This window comes from Anthonomus grandis, chromosome 9 (assembly GCF_022605725.1).
Source record: "Anthonomus grandis grandis chromosome 9, icAntGran1.3, whole genome shotgun sequence".
In the NCBI taxonomy this organism is placed as follows: domain Eukaryota; kingdom Metazoa; phylum Arthropoda; class Insecta; order Coleoptera; family Curculionidae; genus Anthonomus; species Anthonomus grandis.
Genome location: NC_065554.1, coordinates 29,018,967 through 29,043,797, shown reverse-complemented (window position 1 = coordinate 29,043,797; position 24,831 = coordinate 29,018,967). Strand labels below are relative to the sequence as shown.

The following is a 24,831-nucleotide window of genomic DNA, read 5'->3' as shown; positions in this document are numbered from 1 at the left end:
AGACGTTTCTGAGAGGTGAGATGCGGTAGAAAGTCAAAAAGTGGACTTTTACCCCCTTTTTTGACCTAAATCCTTATCTCAGAACCAGGAATCATTGACGATCGCTATGAAATTATGCCTATCGTTTGTATACGGATCATTGCAGTAAGAAAAGTAACTTTTTAAAATTATTCAGGACATTTGTGAGAGGTGAGATGCGGTAGAAAGTCAAAAAGTGGACTTTTACCCCCTTTTTTGACCTAAATCCTTATCTCAGAACCAGGAATCATTGACGATCGCTATGAAATTATGCCTATCGTTTGTATATGGATCAATGAAGTAAGAAGAGTAACTTTTTAAAATTATTCAAGACATTTGTGAGAGGTGAGATGCGGTAGAAAGTCAAAAAGTGGACTTTTACCCTCTTTTTTGACCTAAATCCTTATCTCAGAACCAGGAATTATTGACGATCGCTATGAAATTATGCCTATCGTTTGTATACGGATCAATGAAGTAATAAAAGTAACTTTTTAAAATTATTCAAGACATTTGTGAGAGGTGAGATGCGGTAGAAAGTCAAAAAGTGGACTTTTACCCCCTTTTTTGACCTAAATCCTTATCTCAGAACCAGGAATTATTGACGATCGCTATGAAATTATGCCTATCGTTTGTATACGGATCATTGCAGTAAGAAAAGTAACTTTTTAAAATTATTCAGGACATTTGTGAGAGGTGAGATGCGGTAGAAAGTCAAAAAGTGGACTTTTACCCCCTTTTTTGACCTAAATCCTTATCTCAGAACCAGGAATTATTGACGATCGCTATGAAATTATGCCTATCGTTTGTATACGGATCAATGAAGTAATAAAAGTAACTTTTTAAAATTATTCAAGACATTTGTGAGAGGTGAGATGCGGTAGAAAGTCAAAAAGTGGACTTTTACCCCCTTTTTTGACCTAAATCCTTATCTCAGAACCAGGAATTATTGACGATCGCTATGAAATTATGCCTATCGTTTGTATACGGATCATTGCAGTAAGAAAAGTAACTTTTTAAAATTATTCAGGACATTTGTGAGAGGTGAGATGCGGTAGAAAGTCAAAAAGTGGACTTTTACCCCCTTTTTTGACCTAAATCCTTATCTCAGAACCAGGAATTATTGACGATCGCTATGAAATTATGCCTATCGTTTGTATACGGATCAATGAAGTAATAAAAGTAACTTTTTAAAATTATTCAAGACATTTGTGAGAGGTGAGATGCGGTAGAAAGTCAAAAAGTGGACTTTTACCCCCTTTTTTGACCTAAATCATTATCTCAGAACCAGGAATTATTGACGATCGCTATGAAATTATGCCTATCGTTTGTATACGGATCATTGCAGTAAGAAAAGTAACTTTTTAAAATTATTCAAGACATTTGTGAGAGGTGAGATGCGGTAGAAAGTCAAAAAGTGGACTTTTACCCCCTTTTTTGACCTAAATCCTTATCTCAGAACCAGGAATTATTGACGATCGCTATGAAATTATGCCTATCGTTTGTATACGGATCAATGAAGTAATAAAAGTAACTTTTTAAAATTATTCAAGACATTTGTGAGAGGTGAGATGCGGTAGAAAGTCAAAAAGTGGACTTTTACCCCCTTTTTTGACCTAAATCCTTATCTCAGAACCAGGAATCATTGACGATCGCTATGAAATTATGCCTGTCGTTTGTATACGGATCAATTAAGTAGGAAAAGTAACTTTTTAAAATTATTCAAGACATTTCTGAGAGGTGAGATGCGGTAGAAAGTCAAAAAGTGGACTCTTACCCCCTTTTTTCACATAAATCCTTATCTCAGAACCAGGAATCATTGACGATCGCTATGAAATTATGCCTATCGTTTGTATACGGATCAATGCAGTAAGAAAAGTAACTTTTTAAAATTATTCAAGACATTTGTGAGAGGTGAGATGCGGTAGAAAGTCAAAAAGTGGACTCTTACCCCCTTTTTTCACATAAATCCTTATCTCAGAACCAGGAATCATTGACGATCGCTATGAAATTATGCCTATCGTTTGTATACGGATCATTGCAGTAAGAAAAGTAACTTTTTAAAATTATTCAGGACATTTGTGAGAGGTGAGATGCGGTAGAAAGTCAAAAAGTGGACTTTTACCCCCTTTTTTGACCTAAATCCTTATCTCAGAACCAGGAATCATTGACGATCGCTATGAAATTATGCCTATCGTTTGTATACGGATCAATGAAGTAATAAAAGTAACTTTTTAAAATTATTCAAGACATTTGTGAGAGGTGAGATGCGGTAGAAAGTCAAAAAGTGGACTTTTACCCCCTTTTTTGACCTAAATCCTTATCTCAGAACCAGGAATCATTGACGATCGCTATGAAATTATGCCTATCGTTTGTATACGGATCATTGCAGTAAGAAAAGTAACTTTTTAAAATTATTCAGGACATTTGTGAGAGGTGAGATGCGGTAGAAAGTCAAAAAGTGGACTTTTACCCCCTTTTTTGACCTAAATCCTTATCTCAGAACCAGGAATCATTGACGATCGCTATGAAATTATGCCTATCGTTTGTATATGGATCAATGAAGTAAGAAGAGTAACTTTTTAAAATTATTCAAGACATTTGTGAGAGGTGAGATGCGGTAGAAAGTCAAAAAGTGGACTTTTACCCTCTTTTTTGACCTAAATCCTTATCTCAGAACCAGGAATTATTGACGATCGCTATGAAATTATCCCTATCGTTTGTATACGGATCAATGAAGTAATAAAAGTAACTTTTTAAAATTATTCAAGACATTTGTGAGAGGTGAGATGCGGTAGAAAGTCAAAAAGTGGACTTTTACCCCCTTTTTTGACCTAAATCCTTATCTCAGAACCAGGAATCATTGACGATCGCTATGAAATTATGCCTGTCGTTTGTATACGGATCAATTAAGTAGGAAAAGTAACTTTTTAAAATTATTCAAGACGTTTCTGAGAGGTGAGATGCGGTAGAAAGTCAAAAAGTGGACTCTTACCCCCTTTTTTCACATAAATCCTTATCTCAGAACCAGGAATCATTGACGATCGCTATGAAATTATGCCTATCGTTTGTATACGGATCAATGCAGTAAGAAAAGTAACTTTTTAAAATTATTCAAGACATTTGTGAGAGGTGAGATGCGGTAGAAAGTCAAAAAGTGGACTCTTACCCCCTTTTTTCACATAAATCCTTATCTCAGAACCAGGAATCATTGACGATCGCTATGAAATTATGCCTATCGTTTGTATACGGATCATTGCAGTAAGAAAAGTAACTTTTTAAAATTATTCAGGACATTTGTGAGAGGTGAGATGCGGTAGAAAGTCAAAAAGTGGACTTTTACCCCCTTTTTTGACCTAAATCCTTATCTCAGAACCAGGAATCATTGACGATCGCTATGAAATTATGCCTATCGTTTGTATACGGATCAATGAAGTAAGAAAAGTAACTTTTTAAAATTATTCACGACGTTTCTGAAAGGTGAGATGCGGTAGAAAGTGAAAAAGTGGACTTTTACCCCCTTTTTTCACATAAATCCTTATCTCAGAACCAGGAATCATTGACGATCGCTATGAAATTATGCCTATCGTTTGTATACGGATCAATGAAGTAAGAAAAGTAACTTTTTAAAATTATTCACGACGTTTCTGAAAGGTGAGATGCGGTAGAAAGTGAAAAAGTGGACTTTTACCCCCTTTTTTCACATAAATCCTTATCTCAGAACCAGGAATCATTGACGATCGCTATGAAATTATGCCTATCGTTTGTATACGGATCAATGAAGTAAGAAAAGTAACTTTTTAAAATTATTCAAGACATATGTGAGAGGTGAGATGCGGTAGAAAGTCAAAAAGTGGACTTTTACCCTCTTTTTTCACATAAATCCTTATCTCAGAACCAGGAATCATTGACGATCGCTATGAAATTATGCTTATCGTTTAGAAACGGATTAATAAAGTAAAAAAAGTTGTTGGTAAAAAAATCCTTAGTAAATATACATAATTTATCGTTATTTTTGCATTCTACCCTAAATCATGGTCAAATAATTTTTTTTGGATAATTTGACCCCTTATAAACAAAAAACAGTAGTGAAATCGAAGAAATGGCCAATTTTTCTCAAAAAAGACCGGTCTGAAATATATTGTATATAAGGTCAATAGACGACACGTATTTTTGCCTGGACTAGGCATCCTCAGATCTACTGATGTATTTTATAATAAGAAGCAACTAGTTACAACATATTAAAAATATAAATTAAAAAAAAATCAATTAGTTTTTTTTATGTACTTTAATAAGTACTACCTTTATTATCTAAAGTTTGTTCCTGGCATTCTTATTCGCCTTTTGCAATTTTCTTTATTCAAAAAAAGGTGGCTGGAAAGTGAAATGCCGCAGAAAGACGAACACTTTTGGACCTATAAAAACTAAGAATCTTTGACGATCATTATAAAGTAACTTTTCTCGTCTGTAGTGGGTTTAACTACATAAGAAACATAACATTTTAAGATGATTCAAGTGAATGGACTTTATCTATGAACAACTGCATTTTGAATCAGGACTTATGAAACACAAACAACTGAAACGGAATGAATGTCATCGACTAAAAGAATATACATTTTCTTAATAAAATCTATTACACGCCAATAAATGCCGACCGAGATTAATTACGAGCTGAAAACCGCATCTTTCATCGACCGATGCAAACTAGACGTCACTCTAATTGCACTCGGTGTTTAATACGTTATTAATGTGGCGCCCACCGGGCATCACTATTTCTTTCTCCCTCAGTACGCGCCATTAATCAGATTATAGTTGAGACGTAAACAACGTCTTGTTTAAGTTTTTTAAAATCCACACTATATTACAATTTACAAACGTAATGACTAACGACAATGTGCCCGTTTTTAAATTAAATCCGCACCATGATGACTCATTTATTTCGGTTCTCGTTTTTTTGTTTCTTTCAATGTCTTCTCGCAAGTGTGCGTTACAGCGCCGGATGACATCATCACTCGCAATTCTTATACGAATACCAAGGGCAAAAGGAAATTAAGAAAAACCCCTTTGAAGTTCAATGAACAGGGGCGTATTCAGTTAGTAGATAGTAAGGCGAAATGGGTTTTCATGTCTGTGTAAAAAATACAGTTTTTAAGTTTCTACCGTCTATCACTTTCCTGTAACGCCTTGATTAATTTTGGAATGTCATTTTTCTTGTGTAGCTTAAGCCACTATAGACGAGAAAAAGCATTTCATACTGATTGACAATGACTCTTAAGTCTCAGAGGTTTTAGGTCGAAAAAAAGGGTAAAAAGTGCATTTTTTTGGCTTCTATCGCATTTCATGGTCCAGGCTCTCCTTGAACCACTTGAAATGTCATTTTCTCACTTAAACCTACTAGAGACGAGAACAGGCATCTTATAGCCACTGTAAATGATTATTAGGTCGCGAATTCGCGTTTATAACTGGAGTATTGAATATGCCTATTTGCCTCTAAAAACAATATTCTAGAGCACATTCTGACCTTTTACATAGAGCTTATTTGATTATTCTAGAAGTAACAGATAAGAAGATATCGTTCACAGAGTGTCTTTAATATTAAATGGATATTACCAATAAAGAGACATTATGCTTTTTGGTAATTATGTCAAATTTAATGGCGATTAAGTATAAATGAACGAATTTAATTGCCTATGGAAAATAAAATTAATTTAAAGGAACTTAAAAGCCAACTCAATTTATGTCAAGAAAATATAATTTAACCCAAAGGAAAATTCAACTATAGAACAACCATAAAATGTACCTTTTGTATAACCCTTGTAACAAAAACACGTGAGCCACGCCTTTCATTTGGCCGACAAATGTCACGTGACCGATTTTGTATTGTTAAGCATACGGTCACGTGATTTTTTTTAACAAAACAACTTCCTCCTATGAACTGTCATAGTAAGGCAAGATGGCCGCTGACAATGACGTACCAGGGGTCAACAAAGAGTCGGCATTAGTGTCTTGAATTTAAATAGTTTGGCCGAGTATTGTTCAAAGACGTGAAATATTTTTGTTAGTGTTTATGTTGAACTGCCTGTAAGAAGTAAATAATGAATTTTGTGTCAAATAAATGACAGCTGTCACGTGACATTTTTTATCAAATTAAATTCCACCCACAAATTGTCATGGCAACCCAATATGGCCGCCGACAGTGACATACCAGGGGCAAACAAAGAGTTGTAATCACCATCTTGAATTTGAATTGTTTGACCGAACATTTGCCAAAGATGTGAATTATTTTCGTTAATGTTTATGTCCAACTGCCTTTAAGAAATAAATAATGAATCATTTATATTTAAATGGAAAAATCTTCCAAGCTTTTGCGTCAAATAAATGACAGCTGTCACGTGACATTTTTATCAAATCAAATTTTACCCACAAACTGTCATGGCAACCCAAGATGGCTGCCGACAGTGACATACCAGGGACAAACAAAGAGTTGTAATCACCATCTTGAATTTGAATAGTTTGACCGTATTTACCAAAGACGTGTTAATGTTTATGTTCAACTGCCTATAATAAATAAATAATAAATCATTTATATTTGAATGAAAAAATCTTCCAAGCTTTTGTGTCAAATAAATGACAGCTGTCACGTGACATTTTAATCAAATCAAGTTCTATCAAGTCATGGCAACCCAAGATAGCCGCCAACAGTGACATACCAGGGGCAAACAAAGAGTTGTAATCACCATCTTGAATTTGAATTGTTTGACCGAATATTTGCCAAAGATGTGAATTATTTTCGTTAATGTTTATGTCCAACTGCCTTTAAGAAATAAATAATGAATCATTTATATTTGAATGGAAAAATCTTCCAAGCTTTTGCGTCAAATAAATGACAGCTGTCACGTGACATTTTTATCAAATCAAATTTCACCCACAAACTGTCATGGCAACCCAAGATGGCTGCCGACAGTGACATACCAGGGGCAAACAAAGAGTTGTAATCACTATGTCGAATTTGAATAGTTCGACGGAATATTTGCCAAAGACGTGAATTATTTTTGTTAATGTTTATGTCTAAATGCCTATAAGAAACAAATAACGAATCATTTACATTTGAATGAAAAAATCCTCCAGGCTTTTGTGTCAAATAAATGACAGCTGTCACACGACATTTTAATCAAATCAGGCTTTATCAAGTCATGGAAATCTAAGATGGCCGCTGACAGTGACATACCGGGGGCAAACAAAGAGTTGACTTTAGTGTCTTGAATTTGAATGGTTTCACCGCATATTTGCCAGAGACGTGAATTATTTTTGTTAATGTTTATATTCAAATGCCTATAAGAAATAAATAATGAATCACTTATATTTGAATGAAAAAATCTTCCAAGCTTTTGCGTCAAATAAATGACAGTGTCAAGTGACATTTTTCATCAAATAAAATTCCACCTACAAACTGTCATGGCGCCCCAAGATGGCCGTTGACAGTAACATACCAGGGGCAAACAAAGAGTTATCATTAGTTTCTTGAATTTGAATAGTTTGACCGAATATTTGCCAAAGGCGTGTATTATTTTCGTTAATGTTTATGTTCAACTGCCTATAAGAAACAAATAATGAATCATTTACATTTGAATGAAAAAATCCTCGAGGCTTTTGTGTCAAATAAATGACAGCTGTCACGTGACATTTTTTATCAAATCAAGCTCTATCAAGTCATGACAACCCAAGATGGCCGCCGACAATGACATACCAAGGGCAAACAAATAGTTGTAATCACCGTCTTGAATTTAAATAGTTCGACCGAATATTTGCCAAAGATGTGAATTATTTTTGTTAATGTTTATGTCTAAATGCCTATAAGAAACAAATAATGAATCATTTACATTTGAATGAAAAAATCCTCCAGGCTTTTGTGTCAAATAAATGACAGCTGTCACGTGACATTTTTCAACAAATAAAATTCCACCTACAAACTGTCATGGCGCCCCAAGATGGCCGCTGACAGTGACATACCAGGGGCAAACAAAGAGTTGTAATCACCATTTTGAATTTGAATTGTTTGACCGAATATTTGCCAGATACGTGAATTATTTTCGTTAATGTTTATATTCAACTGCCTATAAGAAATAAATAATGAATCATTTATATTTGAATGAAAAAATCTTCCAAGTGTCAAATAAATGACAGCTGTCACGTGACATTTTTTATCAAATCAAATTCCACCCACAAATTGTCATGGCAACCCAATATGGCCGCCGACAGTGACATACCAGGGGCAAACAAAGAGTTGTAATCACCATCTTGAATTTGAATAGTGTGACCGTATATTTACCAAAGACGTGTTAATGTTTATGTTCAATTGCCTATAATAAATAAATAATGAATCATTTATATTTGAATGAAAAAATCTTCCAAGCTTTTGCGTCAAATAAATGACAGCTGTCACGTGACATTTTTATCAAATCAAATTTCACCCACAAGCTGTTATGGCAACCCAAGATGGCCGCCGACAGTGACATACCAGGGGCAAACAAAGAGTTCACATTAGTTTCTTGAATTTGAATAGTTTGACCGAATATTTGCCAGAGACGTGAATCAGCCCAATCTATTGTAATTTTTAAAATAATTTTCAATTTAAAAAACTACACAACTCCACTTATTGACAAAATTACATATTAAAAAACCCCCGTAAAAAATAAAACCTAAAACCACGCCTTGCTCCATTTATGACACAACAGGCCATAGATGTGAATAATTTCCAGAAAACCTCTAAAAAAAATGTGCGACTACTTGCAACAAACAAAAATGTTTTCTTATTCCTGTCTCATTAAATATCAATGGCAAAAGTACATTTTGAACAACCCCTGTAACAAAAAAAAACCGAAGCCACGCCCTTTATACAACTTGGAACATATGGAACCTAGTAAGCCCCTCCCATAATCCAAGATGGCCGCTTAGTTTACCGGGGCAGTTCAACAAGTTTCAAGAACAAACTGTTTCCTTAATTAAAGTCGTGGAGCCGTCTTTATGTAAATAATTAAGAAAATACAAACGTGTTGTCCTTTAGTCGAGTAAATTATATCCGGGAAATATTATTTATGGAAATAAAGTTGGAGTACATTTTCCAGGGGCACCTATCAGGCTTTTTTGTGAAGATGCAGGATGTATGCGGTAAATAAGTTTAATAATTTAAATTAGTATTTTTAAAGGATTTATTATTCCATTTTTACAGCAGTATAAAGAGTTTAAAGGAAAAAAATTACTTAAAAATGCATATAAAATAATGAATCCAGTTGTTTGGGAGAGTTGTTGTTCACTTTTGCTCCAATACATAATGTACATACTTAAAAACTGGTTAACATTTGGAATATATTGAATACAACTGTCCAATTTATCCATGAAAACCAATGGACGTTTACAATCATCCTTTGCATACCTTTAAACCTTTTAAAGAAATTCAGAGACAATTTATTGACTACTGGATGAGCAGCTTGAAACACTATTCTTAATCATCTCCTTCTTTATTGACAATTATGACAGATGTTGCAGATTGTGTTTTTTGTCAAGCAACATTTCCTTATAAAATGTGACTTGTGAAAGAATTCAACTGCGTTAAGCCATTAAAAGAATTCGTTTCATTTATAACAATCTCGTTATATAATTTATAGAGATATAAATTATATCGTCTCATGTGTCCCCTGATGCGCAACAAGAAAAATGCCACTCGTAACTATAATTAGACCAGCAAATCGTCAAAATAATAACTTTAACGGTATATACGGCGGTGAACAGGTGCGGCTTCCTTTTAGAGCAACTATGCGCCGTTCCATTATTTAACACCTGAAGCATCTGGTAGTTTATATTTATTTTCTTATTTATTTATAGGCATGGAAGCGCTGGAGAGTTGCATAAGCTGCTGGGAGGACGCTTTGGCGATTTATAGGACGAAAGACGGTACCGGTGGACCTTTACCCATGCTCAGTCCTGAGGAGGCAGGATTTTGTCGAGATCTTCAATTGCTGTTGGATTCTGCCTTAGAACTACAGGTGAGAATTTTTTTTTTCGTGGCAGTTGGCAACTGATCATCTAATTTTTTGGGACAATTTGACATTCACGATTGATCATTCGACACTGAACCATTGAACCTATTTGTATGAAATCCTCGCTCTTTTCCTTTTGGCCAAAATTTAATTTTCCCTTTAAAGAACATTTGGCAACACTGACTTTTAACAATATGATATTTTTAAGTCTCTGTAAATATAATTGACACTTAAATACCATCATTTTAGTTTCAATAATTTTTGATTAAATGTCAAAAACTGTTTAGCTTTACGTCAATATATGTTGTCCCTTATGACATTTGACATTTTTAAATCACATAACATGACAGTTGACACTTGACGTTTTTGTTTGCTAATATTTCAACGTTGTCAGATTTATTCAATTGCATATAAAATATTTTATGATATGTTATGCTTGTAATTAATGTAAGAAATCTGAGTTAAAAATTATGGTGGGTCATATATTTTAAATAAAGGAAAAAGTTTTGGCTCTTGGCAACAATGGCTTTAATCACGTTTCTTGACAGATGACAGTTGTGATATTTGCTATTATGACACATATATGCCGTGGTTAACTGTGTGCAAAGGCTTACTTAATTATTATGAGGCTAGACCTTTTTAGGCACTTCCTCTCTCTCTTTTTTTAATCAAATCGAAAATCAGGCAGAAAAAAATTCCCAGCATTTGTCAACGTTGGATGTGGTCATTGTATAGGTTTCTGATAGGTGACAATTATAATAGGTTTATTAATTTTCGACAAATGACAGTTGGCAATGCTGATAGTTAGATAACAGTTGTGACATTTGCTATTTATGATACATGTTACAAGTCGTGCTTTACTGTTTGCAAAGACATCTCTCACTCTCTCTTCCTCTCTTTGGATTAGGTCTAAAAAAAGTTAAAAAAAAAATTCTCGGCAGTTGGCACCACTGGATTTAATCATCGAATAGATTTCAAACAGATGAAAGACGTCATGTTTTATTTATTTCTGACAGATAGATTACATGACAGTTGGCACCACTGATTTTCAGTCACATCTTTCGACAGATGACAGTGGTGACATTTGCTAGATATGACACATTTTTTTGCCAAGACACCCTTGATAACTATAGAGTTCGACGGATTATTAGGAATGACAGTTGACACTTATTTGACAGTACGAAAGCACCTGTTCAGGCGGACATACTTTGACGTTGCCAGATTCCACTTTGCATTAAACCTATATTGAAATTTTCCACTTAATTCTTTTTTTAATTGGGATTCAAATTTAGCGAAAAAACATAAACCTTTAGGTATTTGGCAACACTTGCTTTCCTCATCGTATCCATTTTTGACAGATGACAGTTGTGACATTTGACATTCACGATTGATCATTTGTATGAAATCCTCGCGTTATTCCTTTTGGGCAAAATTTAATTTAGCCTTAAAGGGGACATTTGGCAACACTGACTTTTGACAAATGACAGTTGATAAGTTGATGTTTTTAAGCCTCTGTAAACATAATTGACACTTTATTTCAGTTTTTAATATTTTTTAATGATATGTCAGAAACTGTTTGGCTTTACGTCAATATATGTTGCCCCTTATGACATTTTGACGTCTTTAAATCACATGGCATGACAGTTGACGTTTTTGTTTGCGAATATTTCGACGTTGTCATATTGCATTGCATATAAAATATTTTATATGTTATACTTGTAGTTAATAGAAGAAACCTGAGTGAATAAATTAGAAATACTGGGTGTAATTAAGAGTGGGTTGCTTGTCATATATATCAAATGAAGGAAAAAGTCACGGCAGTTGGCGACACTTGTTTTAATCACCTTTCTTGACAGATGACAGTTGTGACATTTGCTTTTAATGACACATAATAACAGTCGTGGTTTACTGTTTGCAAAGACATCTCTCATTTTCTCTTCCTCTCTTTGGATTAGGACTAAAATTAGTAAAAAGGCAGTTGAAAGACGAATGAAGATGAAAGACGCCATATTTTATTTATTTCTGACAGATAGATCACATGACAGTTGGCAGCACTGATTTTCAGTCACATCGTTTGACAGATGACAGTGGTGACATTTGCTAGATATGACACATGATACAAGCCGTGGTTTACTGCTTGCAAAGACATAATTGATTATAATAATAGAGTTTGATCTTTTTAGGTACTGGCTGGTGCAATTTTCCAACAAAATCTTTTTACTCTCTCTCTCTCTCTTTAATCAGGCTTAAACTTGAAAAAAGAAAAAAATTTCCGGCAGTTGATACCACTGGATTTGATCAGATGACAATCATCGTAGCTTCCTTAATTATCGAGGGATAGTAGCAACGAAGTTCTTGAGAAGCACCTGTTTGCAGAGGCATATATGACAACTATGACGCTTTTGATAGCTTGACGTTTTACTTTTTGGAAGGTCACACTTCGACGTTGTCATATTGCACTTTGCATTAAATTTTTCAACAATATCCTCCTTTTGATTAGGATTCAAATTCATTAAAAAAGGAAAAAATTCCAGGCACTTGGCAACCCTGGCTTCCCTCATCTTATTAATAATTTTTGACAGATAATAGTTGTGACCGTTGCCTATCATGACAGATAAGTCAGTTGGCAAGACTGGTTTGTTGTTTCACTTTTGACAGTTGAAGTGTCAATTTTTTGCCAAGGCAAACTTGATCACTATGAAGTTAGATGATTTGTTAGGAATGACGTTTTTGACAGCCACCATGTTTGACATTTATGCTGTCATGATATAAATACTTATATAGAAGGGCTTATTCCGACATTGCCATATTGCCTGTTGCATTAAACCTATATTAAATTTTCCAACAAAATCCTGCCTTTCATTAAGATTCAAATTTAACAACAAACAGGAAAAATTCTAGATATTTGGCAACACTGGCTTCCCTCAACTTGTGACATTTGCTTATTATGACATCGCTACATTGGTTTTTGATCGATGACAAGTGACAAATGACATCTATAAACTTTGACATTTTTGGGCATGACAGTTGACATTTGACGTTTGTGATAGCTACAATACGTGTGCCTTATTTAATTGTTCACAGAAGCACCTATTTAGATAGATACACTCCGACGTTGCCATATTGAACTACACATGCTTTATTTAATAATATTCAACTGTACAACATCTTTTTTTTTCTCAAACATGTATGTGAAAAACTTAAATCTGTGAAAGAGTTTTAATTAAAAACAGAATAATTGAAATGCAAGAAAAAAGTGAAGGTGACAACGTTGTATAATCAACGTCAAATTTAAATATCAAAATGACACTTGACGTTTTTGACCGACTAAAACGTTTGACAATTTGGCAAGTTGATTTGACAGAAACGACAAATTTCGATGTTGCCACATTGAATTTTAATAAAAGTTAATCCAAATAACATTATACTTAATGACAAATTTGATTTAATCAGTTGAGTAGTAATAAACTTAAATTTGCCGCCTAATTTATGCAAGGCCGGATCGAATCCCCATAGATTGGTGGTGCGTCATAGGTGTAACAGTTATGACAAGTGACAAATTCCCGGCAATTGGCAACCCTGGCTTCTGATATTTTATCAATTTTGACAGATGACAGTTGTGACATATCATGCATCAATCCATCTTTTTGTCAAGACAAACTTGATAACTATGGATGATGGATGGTTTGATGGATTATCAGGAATGGCAGTTGACACTTGACGTTTCTGACAGCCACCATATTTGACAGTATAAAAGCACCTGTTCAGGCGGACACACTTTGACGTTGCCAGATTCCACTTTGCATTAAACCTTATTTATTGAAATTTTCAACTTAATCCTTTCTTTAATTGGGATTCAAATTCAGCGAAAAAAGAAAAAACTTTAGGCATTTGGCAACACTTGCTTTCTTCATCGTATCGATTTTTGACAGATAACAGTTGTGACATTTGCCTATTATGACAGCTGACACCGCTTCAGTTTTTGATCGATGACAATTGACAGATAAAAACCATGACGTTTTTAGGCGTGACAATTACAATACGTATGCAATATTTGATTGTTGACAGAAGCACCTATTTGGACGGATACGCTCCAACGTTGTCAGTTTTCAATTCAGTTTTAATTACAAAAAAATTAAGTGAAATAAAAGCAAAAAATAAATATGACAACTTGGACAACTGTATGGTGTATGTCATACGTCGAATTTAAATTTAAAGTTGACACTTGAAGTTTTTTGACCGCTAGGATGTTTGGCAAATTAACATGACAGGAAGGACACATTCCGATGTTGCCACATTTAATTACATTTAATGATGTACTTGATTTAATCAATTCAGTAGTAGATTTAAATTTCAGTTTCAGTAGTAAATTTAAATTTGCCGCCTACATTGTACAAATTTGAAATGGCAATATCAGATCTAAACGTTCCTTATAGAAGCTTCTGGATTTACTTGATGACATTTCATTGACAGTTATGATAAGTGACAGCTCCCTCATATGACCTGAATTGTAGAGAGAGCGAGAAAGACGGGAAATGTCATATTAGTAAAAATACATAAGTGAAACAATTAGGTGCGCTGTTTTAATTTTATTGAAAAAAAACTGATCTAAAAGAATGACCTTGTCAAATGCCAAATTGACATTTCTAACCGTCACGACATTTGACATTTTGCAAGACGTTGCCATATTAAGTTTCAAAATTACTTCACACCTCAGTTCAGTGGTAGTAAATTCAAATTTGCCGCCTAACTTTTGCAACGCCGGATCGACTCTTCACAGACAAGACTGCGTCACAGGTTTGACAGTTATGACAAGTGACAAATCACTACTAACGAGTCTTTTACAGTGTTGTCATTACTAAAAATTGTAGTAAAACCGCGTTGTTTGTTTTTATTTCAGGAAAACTCCGAGATGCTCTTCCTAGACGAACGGTCGGTCCTATTTAGGCCGGAAAGTTCCAGGGAACGTGAAAATGGCCTCGACACCGACCTGTCCGGGGGCGAGAGCTTCGCTTCTGCCCAAGACCAAGTAAATATAACGTGGAGACTTATCAGTGTTAAAATTCAAACGATATGGAGAATAGTAAACATAATTTTTTTGGTGAAGGACGACCGCTAGCTAACATGCTCCCAATTATATAACGCGCCATATTTGCCGTTTACATTACCATATTCTCGATACTTTATTTAAATTAGCTTTATCGTGATTGGTACGTAAATGGGCATATATCGGTTTGTTGAATATCGTTTTTTAGGTGCGTTGTAAATTATCGGCGGTTATTCCGGTCAAGTTTGAAACTGAGATTTTCATTTTTTTTTTTTTGGTATTTCCATGAACGGATCGAGAGTAGATCAGACATCTACTGAACCATTAACGCTTGTTGAATCAATCTTTTAAGGTGATTAGGCCATCATTCGAAAATAGAACGGGAAAAAAGTTTTCATTTCAGGCACTTATTAATATTTTTTCCAAGCTTTTCAGTTATAACCATGGAACATAGAGCGGACGTAGCATAAAGAGAATAGTTATATAGACGACCTATAATTTATATTAAGAACATTAAAGCCCATTTAAGGACATTATGTTTATATGAAAGAATGCAGTGGATTATATGGAAATTGGGCTCTCTAAGAGAGGTTGTTGTTTAAATCATCTAACTCAGTTCGTAAATTGCTTTGAACAAAAATTGATTTTGACCCACCTGAATGTAGACCTCTTAGAAGAAAACGATGAAGCAAAACGTTTGAAAGGTATCGTTGAAACAAGTAGAAAGAAGGGAATAAAAGGTTGCATAATTTTCAGGTAATTTTTACCTTATTCCAGGCAGTTAAAACGGTCTGTTCTTTATGATTATCTTCTATTAGGAGGATTTTTATAATTTTATCTGGAAAAGCCAAAAAAACATGAATTTTAGAAATTTGGCTCTTAAATTTCATGATTTTTTAATGAGAAATGATTGTGTTTCTTACAAGCAATTTTTCTCCGGAAATACTGGAAAAAAGATCACTTTCCTCCTGGATTGCCAATCAATTTCTTAACTAGACTAATAAACTTCCATAGAAAAGTTAAAAAATCATTTGGAGAGCCTGGAAGATGTGAGAAATGGGTCTTAAATCAGCCAAAACGAAAAAAGGGATAATTTTTCCAAATTGCATTTTTCAACTGCCTGGAAGAAATTTCTTTTTTTTCACAGAAAAATCCATAAATCTAAAATTGCCAAATTTTATTCATTAAAGAGCGAAAATATTTTGCTTTTTACAGGCACTCCTGCAATAAGAATTCCTTGACTATACTATGACTATACTTGACTATCTTGACTATAACTGCAGGTGGAATTTTGGTTTAAGTTATCCTAGCTGTTGCAGCACTTTCTTGCTGAATTTTCCACTGAATAAAACTTCCTTTGATTAAATAAGTGACCTAATTTTATTTTTCAAAGTGGTTAAACAATCAATCAAATGAAATTTCCTGTATCTAGAGTTTTGTCAACAATTAGGTCCCCATTTTACTTACTGGCTATCATCTACAAACAAGAGTTTTACAGTCTTTTTAAGAAAGGCTGAATATAAACATTCGGTTTCCTCCTGAATCAATTTCCTAGTCAACAAGATTAATAAACAATTATAGGGAAAAAGTAGGAAACAATTTGGAAGAGTGAGAAATAAGTTCAATTGCTTCGAAGAAAACTAAGTAACTGCCTAAATAATTCCAAAACGAAGAAAGGAATTTCTAATTTTTTTCATGGCAGACTACTACACGTGATAAATTGTTTTATTTCTCGCGTGCACTTGTGTAATCAGAATTCAAATTTTTTGGGTATTATTGCAAGGGCTTCTGTACTTTTTTCAAAGGCTGGGCTTTTTCAAAAGGCTTTTTTTAAGGCTGGATAACGAGAAATCTCACTGGTTCTGAGATAAGGATTTAGGTTTGAGTTTGACTTTCTACCGCATCTCACTTCTCACAAATGTCTTGAATCATTTTAAAAAGTTACTTTTCTTAGTCTGTTAATCCGTTTACAAACGATAGGCATAATTTCATAGCGATCGTTAATGATTCCTGGTTCTGAGATAAGGATTTAGATCAAGAAAGGGGGTAAAAGTCCACTTTATGACATTCTACCGCATCTCACCTCTCACAAATGTCTTGAATCACTTTAAAAAGTTACTTTTCTTACTTCATTAATCCGTTTACAAATGATAGGCATAATTTCATAGCGATCGTCAATGATTCCTGGTTCTGAGATAAGGATTTAAGTCAAAAAAGGGGGTAAAAGTCCACTTTTTGACTTTCTACCGCATCTCACCTCTCATAAATGTCTTGAATCATTTTAGAAAGTTACTTGTCTTACTTCGTTAATCCGTTTACAAACGATAGGCATCATTTCATTGCGATCGTCAATGATTCCTGGTTCTGAGATAAGGATTTAGATCAAGAAAGGGGGTAAAAGTCCACTTTTTGACATTCTACCGCATCTCACCTCTCACAAATGTCTTGAATCACTTTAAAAAGTTACTTTTCTTACTTCATTAATCCGTTTACAAATGATAGGCATAATTTCATAGCGATCGTCAATGATTCCTGGTTCTGAGATAAGGATTTAAGTCAAAAAAGGGGGTAAAAGTCCACTTTTTGACTTTCTACCGCATCTCACCTCTCATAAATGTCTTGAATCATTTTAGAAAGTTACTTGTCTTACTTCGTTAATCCGTTTACAAACGATAGGCATCATTTCATTGCGATCGTCAATGATTCCTGGTTCTGAGATAAGGATTTAGATCAAGAAAGGGGGTAAAAGTCCACTTTATGACATTCTACCGCATCTCACCTCTCACAAATGTCTTGAATCACTTTAAAAAGTTACTTTTCTTACTTCATTAATCCGTTTACAAATGATAGGCATAATTTCATAGCGATCGTCAATGATTCCTGGTTCTGAGATAAGGATTTAAGTCAAAAAAGGGGGTAAAAGTCCACTTTTTGACTTTCTACCGCATCTCACCTCTCATAAATGTCTTGAATCATTTTAGAAAGTTACTTGTCTTACTTCGTTAATCCGTTTACAAACGATAGGCATCATTTCATTGCGATCGTCAATGATTCCTGGTTCTGAGATAAGGATTTAGATCAAGAAAGGGGGTAAAAGTCCACTTTATGACATTCTACCGCATCTCACCTCTCACAAATGTCTTGAATCACTTTAAAAAGTTACTTTTCTTACTTCATTAATCCGTTTACAAATGATAGGCATAATTTCATAGCGATCGTCAATGATTCCTGGTTCTGAGATAAGGATTTAAGTCAAAAAAGGGGGTAAAAGTCCACTTTTTGACTTTCTACCGCATCTCACCTCTCACAAATGTCTTGAATTATTTTAAAAAGTTACATTTCTTAGTTCATTAATCCGTTTACAAATGATAGGCATAATTTCATAGCGATCGTCAATGATTCCTGGTTCTGAGATAAGGATTTAAGTCAAAAAAGGGGGTAAAAGTCCACTTTTTGACTTTCTACCGCATCTCACCTCTCATAAATGTCTTGAATCATTTTAAAAAGTTACTTTTCTTAGTTCATTAATCCATTTACAAACGATAGGCATAATTTCATAGCGATCGTCAATGATTCCTAATTCTGAGATAAGGATTTAAGTGAAAAAAGGGGGTAAAAGTCCACTTTTTGACTTTCTACAGCATCTCACCTCTCACAAATGTCTTGAATCATTTTAAAAAGTTACTTTTCTTACTCCATTAATCCGTTTACAACCGATAGGCATAATTTTATAGCGATCGTCAATGATTCCTGGTTATGAGATAAGGATTTAAGTAAAAAAAGGGGGTAAAAGTTCACTTTTTGACTTTCTACCACATCTCACCTCTCATAAATGTCTTGAATCATTTTAGAAAGTTACTTGTCTTACTTCGTTAATCCGTTTACAAACGATAGGCATCATTTCATTGCGATCGTCAATGATTCCTGGTTCTGAGATAAGGATTTAGGTCAAAAAAGGGGGTTAAAAGTGCACTTTTTGACTTTCTACCGCATCTCACCTCTCATAAATGTCTTGAATCGATTTAAAAAGTTACTTTTCTTACTTCATTAATCCGTTTACAAACGAGGCATAGTTTTATTATTTTTTTTGTCATAAATCATGAATTTCAGAATTCTGACAACTCAAATCCAAGATATTCACTAGTCTTAAATTATTTTGATTCTCACAGATACTCCTGCAATAAGAATTCTAATAATTTGATTATCATGGTACGGATTTTCAAATTTTTTTCAGGAAATGCCGCAGAAGTCTTCAGTTATGAAATTTCCAATAAGGTCATTTTGAAGAAGACGACGAAATTGTTGTGGTTGGCTTTGGACCTGGAAAATTGAATTTTGTTGATCAAAAAAGGTCAGGAAAAGCCTTCAGTTTCCTTCTGGATGTCAGGAGAATATTGCCTGGAAGAAATTTTAATTTTTTTTTCACAAAAAACTGGAAAAGCCTTAAAGAATCTTAAAAATCAAGAATTTCAAAATTTTGACCAGTAAGAGTGAGAAATTATTTTATTTTTTACAGGCACGCCTGTAATAAGAATTCCTATTTCTTGGCTATAACTTATAGAGGATGTTTTAGAATTTTCTCAGGAAATGCTGGAGAATCAACATTCAGTTCCCTGTTGGATCTTGCATTTCTAATTAATTTTTTAAAAGATCGTAAAAAAGTCATTTGTTCAGATCTAAATTAAAAAAAAATTATTAAGTGCTGTCCGACGATTTAAATTGATTCCCTTTTTTCTAATTTCCCTTTACCATACCAAAAAAAAACTAAAACATTTGAGACTTGGAAAATTGACAATCTCAAAGCATCTATGTCTCCCTCATCTTTCCTGTGGACATTTTCTCTGGAGAACCGTCTACACTGAACCCAATACACATAATCAGGTTAATCACAGAAATAGAGAGCAGATCCACTTTCCATACATCCAGAAAATAATTTAAAAGTCATTTGAAAATCCCTAGAAACTGGGTTCAACTGCCTGGAAGAAAAAAATAAATAAATTCCAGGCAGTTGGGTTGAGTTGGCTTCTTGCGACCTAATTTATTGGGTTTGGTTCGAATCTCATGGTCATTGATGTGTCTGATTCAGTATCTATATTTGTAAGTGTATTTTCGTGGCTTAAACACTCAACTTGTAGTAAAGCCAATGTACCAGAGAAAAAACATGATCATCTAACCAGATTTTGACCACCTTATTCTCAATTCTATTCTCATTCAGGTGGCCGATCTCAAAGAATTCGAAGAATTCTCCGACTACTTCCCCGACCTGGAGTCCTACCCGCTTTACCAGATGGCGCTGCGTCAACTGGAAAACGGGGGCATCCCCTGTCGCACCTTAAGAACCGAAGTGGTGAAATGCGGATCGGACGGCGAATATTTGGCCAAATTGCACTGTCTTAGGTTGGCATTTCAGCATCTGTTGAGAGACCCGGCGAACTATTGTTGGTTCGCAGATGCTGGTAGACAAATTTTGGTCAATCTGATGTTGTACGCCGATCGGGATCCTAAAGATTTTTTGATTGGTAAGACCCGAAATAACTTTTTTATTCACAATCATAATCGATGCAAGAATCTAGGTCATTGGATCTAAAACAGTACAACTTTATGCCGCATACTTGTATGATGAATGTTTGATTTGATTTGTTAAAGAATAGATAGTTTTAGAAGAAATAGATTGGAAGATAGAATAGTTTATTAATTTAATATTAGTCTGTGAACAGGGCCATAGGTCCAATGTGATTAAAAGTGTGATTTATTTAGACTGAACCATGCAAAATAAATTTACAGCATTTAATACATACCTTAGCAGTTAGGGGCTTCCAGCAATCAACAATAGTTTGTTCTAGACACCTGTAAATACTATCCATCACCATGTTTACTATTTTACAGTTATTCCGCAAAAATGCGTACTTTACCTCAGAAGGAAAAACCAGCAAGAGGTATCTCAAATAGGAAAGACATCATTCATCCAACTCTGGACTATAGGCACCGTGTAAAAATTTTACCTGTATCGTTTATAATTTCAAAGAGCCTGAATAATCAATGCCGATACAATACTAAAAACTGATTTCTTTCAGCGTACGAAGAGATCCTGCAATTCATCCAGGATCCGGGCCAATGGCGAGACCTGGAAGAGGAACTGAGCACCAGGGGCGTGAAGGCGCTCACCTTCTACGACGTGGTGCTCGACTACATCCTGATGGACGCGTTCGAAGACCTGGAGAGCCCCCCCTCCTCCGTAATGGCCGTCATCCAGAACCGGTGGCTCTCAAAAGGTTTCAAAGAAACCGCCCTCACCACCGCCGTATGGAGCGTCCTCAAAGCGAAACGACGCCGCCTCAAGTTCCCGAACGGGTTTATGGCGCATTTCTACGCGATTTCGGAACAGTTGAGCCCCCTTTTGGCCTGGGGTTTCCTCGGTTCCGACGAGTCCTTGAGGGAGACCTGTGTGTTTTTCAAGGAGCAAGTCATGGGGTTCTTGAGCGACATCTTTTGCTTTCAAAAGTGCCGGTTCGTTACGGTGGACGATTTGGCCGCGGATGTTTATAGGATTTTAAGGGTGCGGGTAGAAAATGTGTGCCAAAGACTTTGTGTGCCTGCGTAAGAGACGATAGTGTTTTATTTAAGGGAGTTTAGTTCTTGCCAGACCTGGATTAGTCTCTATCTCTCTCTATATTTTATCGAAGTACTGTAAGTTATACGGATATTTTAAACATTCCTTTTTATTTATTTTATTACGTTTTGTATGCTCTAATATTGTAGAGTTACCTAGGGTTGTCAGTAAGTCTAAATGTATGTATTAAATATTGTGCCAGTGAAAAATGTAATTTTTTTTTCTGTAACAGTCAAGAGTATAACCAGAAAAATATTCGCCATAATATACAGATGGAATCATGCCATTATATACATGTGAATCCTATAAAAGCAAAATCCGACAAATCCACTTTTAGAAAATTTTGGGAAATGAGAAGAAACGATAAGGAGTTTAGAAAAGTTAAAAACTCAATATCTTTTTAAGTTTCTTTATATACATAGAGCAAGTCATCAAGCATCTAATTTTGAACAATTCAACCTGGAAAAACGTCTTAGTGTAAAGTTATTTGAAATTAATTTTTTTTTTGTTGGGTTTTGAAACTGACCATAGTGGATTTGTCGTATTTTGTAAAAAAAAACTTTTGTTTTTTAAATACGTATTTTATTACGGAAAAATTTAACAAACATAGATACTTATACCGAAATTATTTAAAAAATAGTTTAAACTAACAAATCACTTAAATAAGGCATGTTTTCACACAAATTCTCTTCATTTTCTGGAATTTCTATGTTCTCCAGAATTTCCAATTGGTATTTTTCAAGAATATTCCTTTAGTATTCCAATTCATTCAGTTCTTTCCATTTATCTCCATAATGTTTGGTGAGGAGTGTTTGGACATCCTTTAGCTTTTTAGGATTTGGCCCCTTTTGAACTAATACTGGTTTTATGTCGGTTGGTGGCTTGCCCTTTTTTAACTCCCAGATCTGATTTATAGGACTGCTCTCCTCGAATCGTAACCTGTCCAGAACTAGTGCGATTCAATATGTACCTCTTGCATGCATTAAATGAGAAGTGCCATTGTCCAGTAGGTTTTACTGTTTCCTTACAAGCTTTCTTCCAATTGTGCACTTCTAAGTCAGATCCAAATTGATAAACTTTACCGTGATCAGCAAAAATATTTAGGTACTGTTCCATGGAGACTAAGACTCCTTCTTTTTTTATATTTTTTTTTTAATTCGAGCGAACACACGACCTGCAGGGAGAAAAGAATGCCCAACAACTGGAAAGATAATTTCTAATTTTGAGACTGACTGAGGAGCCTTCTGACTAAGCCACATGGTACACATTGTAACTAAAGTAGAGTTTTAATTCTGACCTGCACATCCGTTAGCAACAAGTCTTACTTTATTTTTATTCCTAAGGTCTAGTTGACAAAGTTTGTAAAATACAGCACTTGCTATTTCATTTGATCCCTTATGGTATTCGTCTTCAGTCCAAGCATAAATTGACGCATTATTTTTAGTGAGGGGTGAGTGTGAACTGCCAGTAACAATGGTAAAATTGTAAATATAAAGCTGGCGGCTATAATAAACTGATTGGTCAGGGATCTTTGGTAGGACCTGATTCTTCTGGCAATCAAATTATATTGTAATTAGTTCAGGTTTTTCTTCTTTTAAATGGTGAAAGAAAGCCTTGGCGCGTAATTTATGTACATGACTTTCCGTCATTAGTTAATTTTTTTTATTTTCGTCTTTCTCATTTTTTATTTTTTCTGTGAATTAGAGACACACGGAACACACATCAGGGCGGGGTAAACCAAACCCAATGTTGTAATTGGTATTAAATATCATTGCAAAAAACTTCTTTACCAACTGCCAAGATTTTAGTAAATGCATTCCTGCAAACTGGAACCAGTTTTAAAGTATTGGCCTTGGGAATATTATAAACAACTGAAAAATTTCTTTTAGACGCGACCTTTTCATTTTGGGTCCTTTTGCTATTAAACATCTCTAATCAGGCAGTGCTTTAAAATTCGGTTGTCTTGCTCAATTTTAGTTTTGTGAAGATAAAAAGTTTTATGAAAATTTGAAACATCGTACATTGACAATGAGCCTAATGAATAAAATTGCAGCAATTGCTTTTCCTTATAAAATTTAAGTATTTGCTTGAAAAGCAATGAATAAAACCTGAAGTAACTGCTTTTGCCTCCAGCAATTGCTGAAACAGTTAGAAAATAATTCTAGTCAAAGCTTTTTCTTAAATATTAGAAGCAATTGCTATCACTTGCTGAAAATGTTATGAATAAATTAAGGAATTGCTTTTTGTAGTGAAGCAATTGCTAAGGTAGGTCAACCGCACCATCATTTTTCTTGATAAGAGTAAATTCGTTCATTTGTGGCTACAAACCTCAGTTTAGTGTGTCGGTTAACATGGCTGAATATATGACTGCGTAAAAATATACAGTGTACGTAAATAAAATATACAGTGTACGTAAAAATTGCAGAGACGATGATTTTAGAAAGTTATATCGATTTGACCGTGAAAATGTTGACTGGTTAGCAAATTACTTCTTAAATAGTACTGGTGAAAAACGAGGAGCTGCATTATCACTTCAAACTAAGATAAAAATATTTCTGAGAGTATTGCCAGATTATAATTAAATAAAAATTCTAAATTCCAATATAAAAATTCCAACATATACAATATCCTTAAGAACAGCGCAGAACAATGTGTACTATTAGGAGACGATGGCTACTCAATATCGCCTTGGTTTATGACTCCCTGGAGAAATCCGACAACCCAACAGCAGCAAAATTATAATAATGTTTTCTGTCGAGAACGTGTAATAATTGAACGATGTTTTGGGCAGTTAAAAGCAAGATTTCCTATCCTTCAGTACAAAATTAGAAATAAATTAGAAACAACACCATCGATTATAATTCCCTGCGTTGCGCTTCATAATATGGCAAAACATCTGCATGATGAAGATTTCAATTTTATTGAAGAAATCAATTATGAAATTGACGCACAAAATAACGATATGCCAACAAATATAGTTCGTCAATTAGGACAGCAAAAAAGAGAATTAATAACTGAAATGCTCTTCAATAATCGTGTAAGTATCTATAATTGTAGTTCTCAAAAGCAAATTTTATAGATTTTATATGCAGTGCCAGCGTAAAGTCACGCATAAATTTATT

At 34.5% G+C, this 24,831-nt stretch overlaps 1 protein-coding gene across 1 annotated transcript in view; it reads left to right on the top strand.

Moving 5' to 3' along the window:
* The window catches only part of LOC126740194 (mitoguardin), a 124,472-nt gene extending 102,554 nt beyond the window's left edge, over positions 1 to 21,918 (top strand). Inside the window, exons 4-7 of the mRNA XM_050446124.1 lie at positions 9,898 to 10,058; positions 14,953 to 15,081; positions 20,315 to 20,618; positions 21,174 to 21,918. Of these exons, the coding sequence (XP_050302081.1) occupies positions 9,898 to 10,058; positions 14,953 to 15,081; positions 20,315 to 20,618; positions 21,174 to 21,700 (1,121 nt within the window). The 3' untranslated portion in view covers positions 21,701 to 21,918. The remainder of the gene's footprint in view (positions 1 to 9,897; positions 10,059 to 14,952; positions 15,082 to 20,314; positions 20,619 to 21,173) is intronic.
* Positions 21,919 to 24,831: the final 2,913 nt, after the last annotated feature.